Genomic DNA, 17,661 nt, shown 5'->3' with positions numbered 1-17,661 from the left:
CATTGCCGTCAGTGGGGTAAGATTAGGCCAGTGATGAGAAGTTTTGAAAGTCCTACCCCAGAATTGCTGAAAGGAAGTGGAAAGGCTGCAGTGTGTATTTATTTTGGCTCCCTTTCCTCTTTTCACGGTTAGTTTCAGGGATGTGCTTGTTACTTGGGACACCTCTGCAGGATGGAACATGACTGGTTAATGAGGTTATATGTGGAATTGTGTGAGAGAAACGAAATGAACAAACAATGTACATGCTCCTCAGCGTGGACATGCACCCACAAACCTGACTTGTGGGACTAGTCTCATTGATGGCTAAGTCAAAGGACTCCTCTTGCAAGTTGTGGTTGCAAGAGTAGATATTTAAAAGTTAATAGTGTGGTAATGCTCTGCCCTGGCATGGTCAGTTATACCATTAACAACTTTATTAGGAAATGAATTATGTAGTAGGTTAAATTTGTTAGAGCGAGGAAATACTTCTAATGGATGCGAGGCATTTTTTTGTCCCCCTGAAGGGATGTGGAGGAAGTGCACATTTATTTATACAGACAGTGTTAAAAATAACAGTTTAAAGGGCACACAGCAAAATCACAGATGCTTAGCTTATGACTGACGATTAGCTTTGTTGGCTAAACTAGAGGAGTTGAGCTTGAAGCAATAACAAAGCACATGGGACCAGATTCATAACTGTGCGCCGGATGCCACGTGCCATTCTGATGAGGCAAAGCAGCCCTACACCCAGTGTATTTGCCTAGCTAAACCAAGCATCTGGGATACACTGGTGAATATAGCCCATCATTTTATTTCATACTGGGTAAAATTCACATCTATGCAGACAGGCAACACAAGGACTATGCCCCACTTAAGACCACTTGAGCTCTATTTTGAGGGTATAGGCTATCCCTCTGCCCAGTGGTGAAGTTGACCTGAACAGAATGGCACCTATACAAGGCAATTCAAACCCTACTTAAGCTGTGGGTTAAGTGAGCCTTAAATGGTATATAGATCTTTACATAGGCCCTATTGACTTGGGTGAATTCTATCCACGGTGAGTTTCCTCTGAATAATCCTCATCCCTCCAGATTCCCACATGTAATTTTCACTGCATTTTGCAATTCCTTTTAACAGAAAGTTTTTAAGCGATATTTAACGAGAACCAAAAAAGAGCATGAGGTTTATGAACAGAAAATAGAAAGACCCTGTGCTTTGGGAATGACTTGGCTTGATGGAGAAGCTCCAGCCATCCTGATTTCTGAATGGGTTTCCTCCCTATTGTTGGCGTTACCCTCTCACCTGGCAGCTTCATCAAGAATGCCTCAGAAGCCGAGCATTTCCTGGGCAAAGGTTCGCAGTTGGCACTGCTGCGCAGAGTTGGTGGATAAAAAATAATGGTTCTGTTAGCTTCCAGTACTGTCAGACCCACACCTGGATGGAACGCTCAAGCTACCACATGAGAAATAAGCTTTTCCTGTTCTCAGAAAGGAAATTAAATTCACTGCCCTATATATGTTAATGGATGCCTCAGAGTAAATTTAGTAAGCCTCTTATTTCTCCTTGTATAATATTTCATCCCTGTAAACATAATTCTACACACAGTGCCAATAATCTCTTTGCCAGTTGGCTTCCTTAAAATTCTGATTCACTGTTTACTTATTCTTGGGTGAAGCAGCATGTCAGGACAGGAAGTGACTGGCTGTTATTTACTGGCTCCCTCTGAAAGGCTGCCATTTGTATTAAGAACGGTCTCCTGCAGTGGGAATTGAGGATGTAACAAGTTACCGTCACATCTGTCTTAAGAACAAGATCAGTAGCCAGCTCAAGCAAAGCTAGGGCCACCTCAAGACCTCCTAAGAAAAGAGCATTATCTTATGCATTGCTGGTATTCCTTTTATAGCTCTCAAACCACATGATTCTACATCCATCAGCATGCAGCTGCCTTCTTCAGTTTGAGCTTGGCGGCCATGGCCCGGCATATCTAACAGATTGCCTAAAACACTCTGGGATTAAGACCGTGGTCAACAACTGCACTTCAGGCACAAAAGACCTTTCTACCATAAGGGCAGACATAGCTCCTGGGTCCGTCTGTGTGGGTAACTCTGTTTGCACTACTGGTCAGTCCTTTGTGCTGGTTGTCAGCTATGAGCCAAATTCTGCAGCTAAGAACCATATCCTATCCTGTGCTGCTCCGATGCATAGTGGGCAGAAGGCATAGACAGCTTCCTCCATCCCATACACCATCGTGCACTGGCAGCATAACGTTTAATCCAAGCACTGGAGAGACATGTGCTAGCAAAAACATCAGTTGATGCAACCTGGTCCCAGGAGGAAATAACCTATTGGTTAGGAGGCCCCCAGTTTTCAGCCCTGGAAACTGAACTCCTGTTTAACATCAAAATGAGTTGTTTTCGAATACTGCCCTGGAAAGAGCACTTTGTGGATTAAAAGGGTTCTGTCTCTATACCTCTCTGCTAAAACGGTTAAAGATACCACTTCGTTCCAAATCATGGTGATTTTTGCAACAGATACTTGTCTGCTAAGAACTTGCTCAGCGTGAAATTCACCCTTGTGCAAACCTCATGCACTGCTTAAATCCCACTTAATTTACACTTTCAGGATTTAAGAGGTACCTAGGCTATTGCCAGCCTCTGCACAGGAGTGAATTTCTCACTCAAAAGAATACCATGTGAAACCTGTGTTGTCTTATTTCTGTTCCGTATAAACCCTTCTAGGCTTTTGATCAGGTGTAATGAACCCTGGATGCTAATCAGAAGAGGTGAGCCCCCTTATCTTTCTTACACTCGCATTATCTATCAATAACTAGAGATCATACCCTCCTTTTCTCAAGCACTGAAACATATGCCACTGACTGGTATGTGAAAAGAGTATTGTCCCCAATAGCATAGTGGAAGTTCTGATACTCACCAGAAGGCACAAATGGCATTTAGCTCTAAAGAAGGCAATTGTGGAGACAGACAAACTTTTCAGCTGTAATACTGGCTTGCCTTGGGAGATTTCTTTTTAGATGGGTGTTTTCCCATTCTCTGACATTTGACAATGATGTGACATTTACTGTAGCCAAGTGCATCTGTTGCAATGCCATCAGTCTGCAATAGGTGAAAAGGAAACTGGAAGTTTGCTTCGGAAACTAGAACCTCTCATGGCTACCGAACAGTAAAATAACCTGACACTTAAGCAATGGTGGATCAGCGGGTCAGGTGTAGTAACTGAATTCACAAATGGATGCTTCCTTTTATAGGCATTAGGTGGCTACATCCAGGAACATAATGCTGAGGGCATGGCTTCCATATCTCTCCATGGGTAGGAATTACCTCAAGTAATAAAACTTACACCATTCCCATAGGTTTGACCAGTGTTTAAAGAGTGGAAAGTTACTGTGCTTTGGGAATTGACATCCCTAAGTCTTTGGCAAGCTCAGGACCCAGCATCTATAATTAAAAATGTTAAGGGAAGAGTGCCCCAAGGATAAGAAAAATATTCATGATTATTATTTATATCACAGTGGTGGCTAGAGGCTCGACTCAGAAAAAGGCTTCAATGTAGCCTTGTGGATTGGGCACTGGACTGGGACTCAAGAGACAGGGGTCCCAGGTTCTGCCAGGCAAGATACATCACTGCCACATGCCTCAGTTTCCCCTATCTGTGAAATGGGGTTAATGATACTGGTCTTCTTTGTAAAGTACTTTGAGATCTGAAGATGAGAAGGGCTATGTAACAATATTATTGTAGCTTTACTAAGCTGACAAGACAGCGATTTTCCTTAAGTACCAAAGCAGGTCAGTGACAGAACTGGGAATGGAGCCCATCTACTAGGCCATGCAGCCTCCCAAGCAAACCTCAGCCTGGGGTGTATTCGCAGGAGTGTTGTAAGCAAGACATGAGAAGTAATTCTTCCGCTCTACTCTGCGCTGATTAGGCCTCAACTGGAGTATTGTGTCCAGTTCTGGGTGCCACATTTCAAGAAGGATGTGAACAAATTGGAGAAAGTCCAGAGAAGAGCAACAAAATGATTAAACATCTAGAAAACATGACCTATGAGGGAAGATTGAAAAAAATTGGGTTTGTTTAGTCTGGAAAAGAGAAGACAGAGGGGGGACATAACAATTTTCAAGTACATAAAAGGTTGTTACAAGGAGGAGGGAGAAAAATTGTTCTTAACATCTGAGGATAGGACAAGAAGCAATGGGCTTAAATTGCAGCAAGGGCAGTTTAGGGTGGACATTAGGAAAAACTTCCTAACTGTCAGAGTAGTTAAGCACTGGAATAAATTGCCTAGGGAGGTTGTGGAATCTCCATCATTGGGGATTTTTAAGAGCAGGTTAGACAAACACCTGTCAGGGGTGGTCTAGATAATACTTCGTCCTGCCTTGAATACAGGGGACTGAACTAGATGACCTCTCAAGGTCCCTTTCAGTTCTATGATTCTAAGCTGTAGAAATCTTCAATTTATAGCATGTTACAGCAGTTGCTCCTGGGCAGGCATGTAAGCCAGCAAAGCTCAGCAGATGCTACTGTCCTCTCAAAAATATTCAAAAGGTAGAGCTGGCAAAATATGCAGGACTGACTAAAGGGGGTTTAGAGTCCTCAGACACCCACAGAACAGACACAACAAGGGCAGCAATGGTGCTACCTTTCCCACACACTGACCATGTGTCTTACACTCCTGCCAAGGAGGAGTCACCTCTAAAAGGTGAGGTGGGTTTGATTTTCATTCTCCTTCAGTCCTTGCCCTCTCCGGAGATTGCCCAGCAAGGCTGCAAAATAATTCCAGTTGCAGGTCACTGCTTTGAGAGTCCTCCCCCAATCCCTGCTTTGTTTGGTCTGTGGTTTCTGACACGAAATGGGGCTAACATTGTGTGTGCGCATGCAATACCTCTAATCCTATTTAGAAATTCTCTCTCTCCTAGGGCTCCTGGATTGCTTCCCTCTGAGCCATTCACAATGGTGGCAGTGAAAATGCTAAAGGAAGAAGCTTCGGCAGACATGCAGGCTGATTTCCAGAGGGAGGCGGCTCTCATGGCAGAATTCGATAACCCAAATATCGTCAAACTGTTAGGTACAAAAACAAAATGCTAAGCTCTTGGGGTATGATCTTTCCAGCAATCCATTTGTCGTCATTTTGGGTCTAAATTTTCAAAAATGTAACACCTAAGGTTGCATACACAGGATTTGCAGTTATGTGGAAATTGCAAATTAAGGAATGGGCAACTGAAATTTGCTTTTGGTAAGGCCCTAGTTATTGGGGGGTGGGGGTGGGAAAAGGGGTGTTTGTACATGCCACTGCATGTTTTTTGCATTCTCTATTGGCACACGTTTGAATATTTAGCACTAATGCCATTTTTGTTACATGGAGGCAGACTAGTTTTCATATATGGCCATGTAAATAAGATCCAAATCCTGCACTGGGGTTCCTGCACCACTTACATCAGTCTCTCTCTCTTTGCTAAGACTCTTAACACAGACACCAGTTAGTTCCAAATTATGGTGATTTTTGCAATAAGAACTGGACTGAAACCAGAGTCAATTCACTCAGGGTGAAACTCAGGGAGACTACAGGTCAGTTCATACATGTTTTCCTAGCTTGCAGTTGAAAGATGTGGGTGAAAATCTTATTGCTTACACCTCCACTTGGCTGTACGTACAAATGAACTGGCTAGAGATGCAGTAACTCAGAATTGTTATTCATTTTGTGGGCACAAAACGGTGGGTGCAAATTTTGAGCACACAGATTGTCTGTTATTCAGGCAATACAGTGATGGGAGCCATCTGAGTACCTCATTGAGTCTTTAAAAATAGAAACAAGAATAGTCTCTCTCTCTCTCCTCCTTCCCCTTGGCAGACTGTCTGAAAATAGCTTGATAAAAGTTTATTGGGCTTCTTAGAGGGCACCACCTCCATGGTGGGCTAATGGGGGCCCCCCTCGTGTCATTCTTCCATCAAGAAATCTGACCACAAGAATTTTGGCCCTGTAAACGTCATCTTTCAGCAGTGGTAGAGGTCATTAACCAATGCCATCAGATGGTTCTTCTGTAAACTCCCTGGAGGTAGATTTGGCCTTTGTCATATCAATTCTGTCGGCAATCTGGTTTCATGAAAGCTGACCTGGCGTATGTACTTCAGCCACAGAAAAGAGGAACAGGAAGTGCCCTAAACTAGAATCAACTTTTTGTTTATTGTTAACACATTGGATAAATTTGGAAAGGCCAAAGATACAGGAATTAACTGGTTTTATATTGCAAGGGTGTGAGGAAATGAACACTATTTGACCTATAAACCTTTCACATTGCTTGTTCTTGCTAGAACCAGATGTTATCACGTTGGGAAATGTCTGTTCTTTCTCCGAGAGACAAGTGTTAGGTCATTGGCAAGAATTTCTTATTTCACAATAAGCCATATCATTGACTGTGCTGAATGGCAGTTATAAGAAAGCAAAGTGTGTATGATTTTAATGCCGGTTGCACTGGTTTTCAGTAGCTGGCAAGCAGTGGAATACTGGTAATGTTCGTGTCTTTTTGGCCAGCTCTAAAATTGGTTTAATATTGTTATTTATTTGGTAAAACTGAATAATTTGGAAATCTATTAATTGAATAATTCCTTCATTCATTGAAAGTTGGGGGAAAAAAAAAAAACCAATACACACAGAATAAAGACTCTGGAGCCAGATCTTCAAAAGTGCCCAGCATCCAGTAGTTCCAGTTGAGAATAATAGCTGTTTAGGAAACCCGGCCCTCCTTAAATAATTCCTTTGAATTTGAAAGTGAATATTTGCTGATCATTTCTTGCATCTGACACTTAGCTCGTCTCATAATCACAATGCTTTTTTCTTTAAGATACAAAAGATATATGATCAAAATGTACTGGGTACTTGTCTCCATTTCATTCAGCTGGTTATGAATTTCTTTGAAAGAATCGTTTCTAACTCCCAAGGGAAAAACACAAAATTAAGATGTTAAATGGTTCACAGATATTTGTCTTAACATGGGGGACTTGCTTTTATTCCAGGATAGACATCATAAGATATTTGGTGAAACGGTAGAAGTTTGTTAGGCATACCTGAGTTGGGCAAAAATAGAGTTGTTTATAAAGAAATGTCAAGGAAAGATTAGAATTTTCACAAGGCACACAGAAGCTTGGTTCATGAGAGTTCCACTATATTGGTTGTAAGTTCTTAGGGGGAGGGACTGTCTGTTTTGCCTTTGTACTGTACCTATAGCATGATGGGGTCCATGGCAAAACTCCTTGTTAACATGAATGTGACCAAGATTTGGTTCGTAATCAAATGAAGGCATCCAATTTTTTTTATTTTGGGGAATCAGAGTAAATCAGCCAAGAACATTACATTTTTTCCCTCCCCTTGGAGTTCAACATTAGAAGATTAATAAAGGCACAAAGAAAGTCAGGGGGATTTGAGGGCTTAATTTATATCTGTGCTTTTTAAAAATCTTCCTTATACAAAAAAAAGGGACAAGATTGACTTGGTGTATTTTCTTGCTTTCAGGGGTGTGTGCTGTTGGGAAACCCATGTGCCTGCTGTTCGAATACATGGCTTACGGGGATCTCAATGAGTACCTGCGCACCCGCTCACCACACAACCTCTGCGGCCTGAGCCACAGTAACCTTGATGCCAGGATCAGGCTCTCCAATCCCAATCCCCTTGCCCTGTGCTGCACTGATCAGCTCGGCATTGCCAAGCAGGTGGCAGCGGGCATGGCGTACCTCTCAGAGCGCAAGTTTGTGCATCGGGATTTGGCCACCAGGAATTGTTTGGTGGGCGAGAATAGAGTGGTAAAAATTGCAGACTTTGGCCTCTCGAGGAATATCTATTCAGCAGACTATTACAAAGCCAATGAGAATGATGCCATTCCCATTCGCTGGATGCCCCCCGAATCCATATTCTACAACCGCTACACCACCGAGTCCGACGTGTGGGCCTACGGTGTGGTCCTGTGGGAGATTTTCTCCTATGGCATGCAACCCTATTATGGGATGGCTCACGAGGAGGTGATTTACTATGTAAGAGATGGCAACGTCCTTTCTTGCCCCGACGACTGCCCTTTGGAGCTCTACAACCTTATGCGCCTTTGCTGGAGCAAGCTGCCTTCTGACCGGCCCAGTTTTGCCAGCATCCATCGCATCCTGGAGCGTATTTATGAGAGAGCAGTGGCTGCTATCTAGGTCTGAGGCGTGTACTGCAGCATGACATTTCACCCCCATCCTATGCCCAGTGCAGCTGGCCCACTCCTCAGCCACAACACCCAAGCTGAACTCAAGGGGAGTTTTCTGAGTGAGGGCTGCAGGGTCGGGCCCAGTATGTTTAATCTGCTAAACCAAAAAGGTAAAGGGGAGAGACTGTATGTGGACGTTTGGGAGTGATGGCTACATTAGAGGAGGACAGTTTTGCTGAGAGCAGAAGCATCTTGCTCATCAATCAAGGGGCAAGTTCTCATTTTGTCTTTATAAACAGGATTTAGCTTCTGAACTAGTGAACTAATTTGCAGTTGAGTCAAGGCCTAGACTCCCTCGAAAACCAGTGAGTCCGGTCCTTATTACTACAAATTAGTTCAATAGTTACTGTTTAGGATTTCTAAGGAACAAACAAAACACTCCCCTCAAAGCAAAACTTTCTGTTGACCTTAATTTCCCTGCCTTCCCATTCTCTCCTTTTTTATCCCATTTTCATGTGTTTAGCTTTTCCCCCTTTTCCTCTTCCCTTTCTGCTTTCAAGTCTCCTTTTTTTAAAATCCTTGTTTCCTTTAAAATTTTTTGTAATATTCACTTCCTTTAAAAAAAAATTATCCCATTCTTTTCCCTTTAATTTCCTTCTTTCACACTCAGATATTTGCCACACAAGATCAGACCATTAGCCTGTCACATCCTGCCGCGAGCAATGGCCAATATATGGATGCTACAGAGGACGGTAGACTCCCTTAATGGGCACTGAGAGCTGCCACTGAAGTCAATGGGAGTTTGCCCGAGTAAAGCTGAACATAAAAAGTAAGGGCCAGATGGGGCCTGCTGCTCCATAGGTGTGTGGGGCTGTGTGAGGCAGGGTGAGGAAGGGGTATAAATCTCTGCCCCTGCACAGCACAACATCACTGCAGTTCCTGGAGCACAGGGATTGCTCCCCGCTCTGTACCTCCCAGATAAGAAACCCCTCAAGAGGTAGGGTCCCTCCCCTTCCCCTATGCACTGGTGTGGGAGCAGGCCAGATACACAGGAGAGAGTAGGCTGCCTCCCCTGAAGAGATCCTGCAATGGGAGCACTTCTCCCAAAGCAACCCAGCATACAGGAGAAGTGCTGCATCTCTAAGGTGAAATTTCTCTTTGTGCTCCAGGTAGGGCAAAATGGGTCTATGTAGCCTCCAACTAAGGACTGGGCCTCACAGGCTCAATTGAGCCCTCAATAAAGACTTTAGTATTTGGCCCTTCAAAATTTTGCCTAACATAAAATGTAGCCAAATGATGAACACTTGAACTGAGGAACAAAATGAACACTTTAGCAGGCTGGGCTATCTCAGCAAAGGAAAGAGTTTAAAATGAATTTCCAAATTGCCCTTGGCAGACCATATGATGAAACAACTTGGATGATAGCTCAAACAGAACAATAGTTAGACTCGGGAGTGGAGGATGGAAATTTTCTATTCGCTCTTTGTCCCAGTGGGCCCTGGTAAGACCTTATGAAATACTCTGTTTATCTGAGAATTCAAAGGAATTGAACACTTTTTTTAAAGCCCTGCTTCATTAGTTTCACAACATGTCCATTTTGTTATGTGCACAAGTAACGCTGAAATATTATTCTGAGGAGTTAGTCTTTGTCAATGCATACTGGATGGTTGTATAATTTGTGTTAGAATGAGTTTATAACTCAAAGGTTGAGTCACGCTTTTATACACCTCAATAGGAGTTTACATGCAGAAAAGTCAGGATTAGATTCTAAACCTGTTCCCAGTCAGATATTTCCTAGTTTTAGACTCAGATTGAAAATTGTACTTGCACACTAGAGGTGCTCACCATACGTTTTTAAATGCCTTGGATCAAAAGTGATGGTGTTCAAATCTAATCTCCAAGAACAAAGGGTTGTTGAGGGGGCGGGGGGGATTTTCACAAGCACTCAGTTTTTGCCTGATTTTGCTCCTGTTGATGTCAATAGTGCAATTCTCATTGATCACAGTGACAGCAGTTAGGCAAATGCTGACTACGTGTGAAAAAAAAAAAATCACAGCCCAGATTCACAGGCCTTGTGCACAGTGGTGAATTTCACCCTTAGTGGAAGCACGTATAGAGCAAGAGGGTCATCCTGAGGAGGGACAAATTCAATTTTAAATTATGGTACATGGGCTGGGGTGCATGTTTAGGCCTAAATACACCCCTCAATCCACAGCACAGCTCCCACCGACTTCTTAGATTGCCACATCTTGGTGCAATAAATAAACTCTTACTTATCATTCATTACTGCTTCAGAGCCTTCTTGTCACATCCAGCATCACTCTGTAAGAAAATACCCTCTTCTTTAGCAACGCCATGGTTTCCTCTTGCTGTCTCATCCCCATCTGTTTTCCTTCTCTGCGGGAGATCCCAGTTCCCATATGTAGGCTTCACTCCCAGCCCTTTTCACATTTCTTGTGCTAAAGTGATCAGCGAGGAAATAGTGCTGATATGCAGAGCGTCATTGGGAGACTACGGATGAATTGGGGCGCAAGGCAGCTGTTGTTTCAGGCTGTCTGCACACTCAGGAAGACAACACTGCATCAGATCCGGTCTGCAGACATCTCTGACCTAGGCTAGGGCTACACTAGAGAGTTTACAGCAGCGCCACGATAAGCTCTCTAACGTAACCGCCCTCAGCTAATGGGAGGGCTCTCTCCCGTCAGCTGAACTACGCTAGCCCCCCGAGCGGCGGTAGCCGTGTTGGCGGGAGAAGCTCTCCCACAGGCATAAGCGCCGGTGTGGACAGCGCTTAGTGTAATTTATGTCGCTCATGGGGGTGGCTTTTTCACACCCCTGAGCGACAAGTTATAGCACAGTAAGTGCTAGCATAGACATAGCCCTAGCGTTCCTTCTCTGGTAAAGCTGCTCAGGATCCCTGCAGGTGATGTTTTTTGTGAGGAAAATTTAATATTTTCTGAACCAGTTTTTAATCTCTTGGTTCCCAGAGGAGAGAGAGGGGAAAGTTATCCAGCTTAGAATCTGGAATCCCATAGTAATATGTAATCAGAAAGTGATACATGGTTCATCCCAGCAAAATGGAAGCTTTAGAGTAGTCATTAATGGGCCAGCGTGACTTCTGTGTTTAGTCAAGCTGTTTGCTTTCATCTAGGAGTCACCACAGAAGTCAGGTCTCAAAAGTGGGATTTATTGGTTGGAAAATAAAGCCAGCAATAAGGAAAGCAATGCAATGTGCTAGGTTTTTATAAACTGCAGTTTCAGCTCTGCTTCATGCTGTAGTCACATATTTTCTTACATAACCATCACTCAAAACATTTTGCATACAGCCACAAGAGCGTGGCTTAGTATTTATTAACCACTGCTGCTTATTTCACCCAACCCAGGAGCTCACCATTACCAGAAACAGTGAAAAGAAATAAGCTGCTTCCTCTGGCCACAGTAGGGAGCTGCAGTCCCTGCTAGGGGATGATGTCAGAAGAGTGCGAGGGCACATGTAAATTGTATGCAGTTACCAATGCACCAGTGTGTATGCCCAGAAGTCTCTCAGCCACCCTGTTGACCGAGAACTGCTTACATAGCTTGGGACACTGATATAATCTCAAGAACCACTGCTCCAGTAGAAGAACGATCTCTGCTACTTACATGGTCTTCATTACCATAGTATTTGAGGCTAGGGAAATGCTATTATCCCATTTTACAGTAGAGTAACCGAGGCACAGACTCCACAGAGACTAAAGTGACTTGCTCCAAGTTACACAGGATGTCTGCTGCAGAGCAGGGACTAGTGCCGAGGTCTGCCGAGTCCCAGGCTGGCACCCCGCCCGCTGGACCATCCTTCCTGCTCTAAACAGGAAGGACAGTCTTGTGGTGAAGGCACTGGCCAGGGACTTGGGTAATCTAATTTCAGACCCTGGCTCTGTTATATACTTCCTGTGTGACAGTCAGTATCCTTTCTAAGTAAATACTTCTGTGAAACAAGCACCTCTTTCTATCCCAGGTGCAACTCCTCCCTAAAGGTCTCAAGAGTGGATTTAGATTGACAGAGCGGCTGAACTCGAAACAAATAAATACATGTAAAGCTTGAGAGATTGAACCTGCATTTCTCTCTATGATTCCAGTGCTGGCTTCAACTAATCACCCCTCCTCCTTTCCCCTCACCTGGCATAAGAAGTCCTCAAACCCTGACAGCTGTTTCCATGCTGCTTAATGATATTTCCAGCCCGCCCAGTTCAAAGCTCATAATGTCACATGCTATAATCTTTCCTCACCCCGCAACTGAGAAAGCGCCTTCTCACTGGAATAATACCCCTTTTTGTTGCACTTTCCTGACCAAGTCCTTCGCTCAGTGACACTGTTTCAGCCCCATTAAGGTCAATAGGGATGTACCGGTGCGAACAAGAGAGAATTTGGTTGTCCTTGTCCAGCATTCCAGCCTTTGCAATATAAGAGTGAGCCTGAAATCTATGGTAGTTAGCAATTGTTCTTTTAAATGCAACAAAGAATGTTTCCACCCTTTTTGCATGGAGAAAGAAAAGAAGAGATCTTTTCCTAGCAAAACTTCCCACGATATGGGTAGAACTCACCCTTGTGTAGAGGACCACCAGCACATAGGCCATTTAAATGATTCCCTATTTTGGGGATGTAAGTGGTGCATAGACGTAGCATTGGTGCAGTGCACGTGGGTGAATTTTATCCTGAGGATTCCTGGCTGTTGTATATTTTTCAGCTTGCTGTACAGAAATTGCATTATTTCAGTTTTCCCCTTTGTTTGAGATTTCAGCTTTGTTACTGTATGTTTGCTACCAAGAGGGGTATACAGTGTTCTGTTAACAATTTACTTAAACGCAAATTGTTTTTCATGTGGGTTGAAGGGGGGGGGTAGTCTCTTGTTTAAAAAAAAATGAATTTTTTTTTGCTGTTTGTTTGGATTTAAGTGTTCATGAAGAAGGTAGTAAAATATCAAGTAGATTTGATTTCACGTCACATTTGACAAAAACATTCAGAGCATATATGAAGCTTTACCACTGAGGACATATAGTGTGAAGTGACTAACCAGAAAGTCCAAGGGACACAGAAATCCTCCTATTCATATTTTTATAGATTTTTTTTTAAAAAAGTATGATTAAAATACATTTTGCATGCTTGGATTCATATTTGTAATGGTCTTTCATCAGCAACATGATGCAATCTTGGCCAAGAAGTGCCTCAAACATATCCATGGACTAAACCTGATTGGTTAATCTAAATCAGATTCTTTCTAATGTGCTAAATACATGTTCTGTTCTTATAACTTCCTGTAATTATCTGATGTGCATTTCATGAATGATGCTTCTGAATAACATCCCAAGCAACAATGTATATTTCACAATAAATTTTGCACACTGGCACAGCTTGTGTAATTCTGGTGTGTAGTATTTAATAAAATGAAAGGTATAATCGGGGGGGGGGGAAGGGGGAACACATGGGGCCCTCTTTTTATTCACCCCCTCCTCCTAAATTCATGGCTTTGGAGTTTTGATACTGGGTAAGTTATTGAATCAGGATCTATTTCATGTCAGAACAGAGGGTTTATCACGGTTTATTTTCATTACATTTATATTAAACTATAGTTCAATGTTAACGTAGGACACTAATGATGGAGCTAAAAACCTGTATCCAGTTCACATAGGTACTATCTGAAATAAAGGTTGCACTTTAAATTTAGGGTACATTTTTGTTTCTAATACCTTATTTTGTAACCCTTTCCAAAAAATGTAGGATTAAGTAAGCAAACATTGTATCAGCATCCGACAGCCAGAATAAATCAACTAAAAACGCACCAGAACCATTAAAAAAAAATTACAAACATTTGAAAACCATTTGTCTTTTTACTGATGTGTTGTAAATCAAATACTGTTTATAGACCAATAAATTTATCCTGCAGCATGCGTGCAAGCACTGAATGTGTGTAAGTGAGCATGCATGCAACTTTGTATGTTTATCTGCTGTCCCACAGGACTCCTGTAAATGAGATGCGATAAACGCATGAATTTATCTAGGCGAGGAAACTTTTATGTAAACAAACAACTCCATGGAAGAGTGGGACTGCATTGAATTGAGAATCACTGGATGAATGAAAGAGGGTTATTCACTCTCTGGGATGGTGAGCTCACTCAGGGCTAAATTTATCTTCTTTACGTAAAGGTATATTAACTTCAGAGCAATGATACTAGAGAACAGGCAGGCTTTAGTTACAGCAAAGACGGGGGAGCTTCTAGGGTCCTGCTGAAAAGCAGGAGGACGACACAGTATCCCTGTGAGGAAGGAACATCAGGGAACTGGAAGTTCTGCACGTGAGGAACATGACATTTTCTTCATGGATGAAATGCCAAACATACTCACCCCTGGCCTAAAAGCAGCCAGAACTCCAAGTTTATTTGGAGTCTAGTAGCTTCCGCTTACAGTTCATTGTTTGTTATTGTTATGATGAATTATTTGTATTGCAGTAGAGCTGAGAGGCCCCAATCCCGTTGTGCAAGGTCTGTATGCACACACAACAAAAAGATGCCCCCCCCCCCGAACGAATTTACATTCTAGAAGGACGGGGCTCTGCTCAGCTCTTATTCAGTTATGGGTTTTGAAACAGGAATTCCTAGCTCACTGTGGTGTCTGACTATGCATATCGCATAACAGAGTTACAGCTCTCAGTGGGTTTGCATGGCTCCTCCTCATTTGGAAAGGACTCCTGACTAGAACCGTACAAACTGTTCGGAACAAGACCTGAAACCATGCCAAGTCGCCTGCCTGGGGGTGTCATGAGTAGCTCAGAGCAGTTCGTTAAAAGGTTTTTGGGAGCCTTTCAGCTGAACCTAGGCTCCACTTCAAGTGAAACTGGGCTGATTCGCAAGTCAATTTGCAAACACCGAGAAGATAATAAGGTGATAAGTTTCAGAGTAACAGCCGTGTTATGGATTTGTCAAGAACAAATCATGTCAAACCAACCTGATAGCTTTCTTTGATAGGGTAATAAGCTGGGAGGGGGGGGGGGGGAGGGTGAGAGAAGAGCAGCAGATGTGGTATATCTGGTCTTTAGTAAGGCTTTTGGTACTGTCTTGCATGACATTCTCAAACAAGTTAGGGAAATACCACCTAGATGGAGCTACTATCAGGTGGGTAAATAACTGGTAGGAAAATAGTTTCCAGAGAGTAGTTATCAGTGGTTCACAGTCATGCCGGAAGGGCATAACAAGTGGGGTCCCACAGGGATCAGTTCTGGGTCCGGTTCTGTTCAATATCTTCATCGATGATTTAGATCATGGCATAGAGAGTACACTTATAAAGTTTATGGATGATACCAAGCTGGGAGAGGTTGCAAATGCTTTGGAGGATAGGATTAAAATTCAAAATGATCTGGACAAACTGGAGAAATGGTCTGATGTAAATAGGATGAAATTCAATAAGGACAAATGCAAAGTACTCCACCTAGAAAGGAATAATCAGTTGCACACATACAAAATGAGAAATGACTGCCTAGCAAGGAGTACTGGAGAAAGATCTGGGGGTCATAGTGGACCACAAGCTAAATATGAGTCAACAATGTAACGCTGTTGCAAAAAAAAGCAAACAAACATCATTCTGGGGTGTATTCGCAGGAGTGTTGTAAGCAAGACACGAGAAGTAATTCTTCTGCTCTATGCTGCGCTGATTAGGCCTCAACTGGAGTGTTGTGTCCAGTTCTGGGCGCCACATTTCAGGAAAGATGGACAAACTGGAGAAAGTCCAAAGAAGAGCAACAAAAATGATTAAACATCTAGAAAACCTGACCTATGAGGGAAGATTGAAAAAATTGGGTTTGTTTAGTCTGAAAAAAGAGAAGACGAGGGGGAACACGATAACAGTTTTCAAGTACATAAAAGGTTGTTTACAAGGAGGAGGGAGAAAAATTGTTTTTCTTAACCTCTGAGGACAGGACAAGAAGCAATGGGATAAATTGCAGCAAGGGAGGTTTAGGTTGGCCATTATGAAAAACTTCTTAACTGTCAGGGTGGTTAAGCACTGGAATAACTTGCTTAAGGAGGTTGTGGAATCTCCATCATTGGGGATTTTTAAGGGCAGGTTAGACAAACACCTGTAAGGGATGGTCTAGATAATACTTAGTCCTGCCTTGAGTATAGGGGACTAGACTAGACCTCTTGAAGTCCCTTCCAATTCTATGACTTATGGATTTGCCACAGTAACACACCAGGCAACAAACAGCATTTTGGGGAAAGGTCGTAGATGGGTCCCCATGTCCAGGGACAGATTAAACTATCAGTGGGCTTTGGCCTAGGTAAACATGCACTCCTGGCCTGGTGACCAGAGGGAGGTGTTTTAGACAGCAAGCCTGCTCTGTCATCACCAGGCAGCCGCAGTTCCTGTCCTGCGGGGCTTGGCCTGGCTCCTTGCTCTGGGCATCATGAGATGGTGCAATGCCACTCACTCCAAATGGGCCCATCATGACAGAGGAGTGGCTGGGCCAAACCTGAGTGGGGCTGTGACCCTGTGTGCTAGGTCACAAAGCCCAGAGCGAGGAGCCAGGCTGGGAGTCATCGCTGTGGGGTGGACTCACTCTGTAACATCTCCCCTCCCCTCCCCACCGGTCTGGCATCAGGTCTGAGGTCCTGGGGCATAGGGTGCATGTTATGTAATGGTGGGAAGAAAAAAAAAAAAGCGAAGTGCAGTTGGTGGATTGTTGTCTTAGCGAGCAGTTTGGGAACCACTGGACTAGATGATCTAATAGTCATAGGTTTTCCTGGTGAAATGCTGGCTCCATTGAAGTCAATGGCAAATCTCAAATGATTGCTTCTCTCAGGTTTCTAGGGAAGGTAAAAACTGCTGTTTAATGTATGGTCACTAGGTGGCACCATTCTAGATACGACAGTAAGTTTTCTTCTGATTTATTTTCCCAGTATAAAAGCCCCCCCAATGCGTACATGGCACTCTCAGACTGGTAAATTGTGCTAAACAAACAGGGTCCCTCTCCATTTTGCAAGCCTGGTGCTGGAAAAACTCTCCAAGGGTGCAGGTCAACAGCATTTTGGATTTGATCACAACCTCCCCCCCTGCACCCAGCGACTTGCATGACAAATCATGTACACGAAAAGAACATATTCTTTATTCTGAAATGTACATTGACTCACATGACTTTGTACAAATATTTTTCTTGGATTGCCACCATACAAGTAGTTGCTACTAAACAATTTGCCTTTTTATGCCATCCTAGACTTTAGATGAGCACAAAAGGTTTGACATGTTTAAAAATAATTTTTGATAACACTTTACTGATAAGATAACTTGTTGACTATGAGAAAAAAAATTTACACATAGGTCTAGAGAACTACATTAACCTACTGAGAATGAACTGAGTCACCACAACATTACTGATTTTACTCAACTGACTTTGGAGAATAAGTCCTCAGATGTTCACTGGTTCATGCTATTGTGAGATGCATACATGGAAGGTGCTATTTAA

The 17,661-nt window shown here is 43.0% G+C and overlaps 1 protein-coding gene across 1 annotated transcript in view; it reads left to right on the top strand.

The window, feature by feature from the left end:
- MUSK (muscle associated receptor tyrosine kinase) overlaps positions 1-13,529 on the top strand; it is a 92,397-nt gene extending 78,868 nt beyond the window's left edge. Inside the window, exons 16-17 of the mRNA XM_084628158.1 lie at positions 4,914-5,062; positions 7,505-13,529. Coding sequence (XP_084484284.1) covers positions 4,914-5,062; positions 7,505-8,181 — 826 coding nt within the window. The 3' untranslated portion in view covers positions 8,182-13,529. The remainder of the gene's footprint in view (positions 1-4,913; positions 5,063-7,504) is intronic.
- The last annotated feature ends 4,132 nt before the right edge of the window (positions 13,530-17,661 follow it).

This window comes from Lepidochelys olivacea (assembly GCF_965140295.1).
Source record: "Lepidochelys olivacea isolate rLepOli2 genome assembly, chromosome: 5".
Lineage (NCBI taxonomy): Eukaryota > Metazoa > Chordata > Testudines > Cheloniidae > Lepidochelys > Lepidochelys olivacea.
Note: the sequence above shows the minus strand (reverse complement) of the source record. Positions and strands in the feature narration are given on the sequence as shown.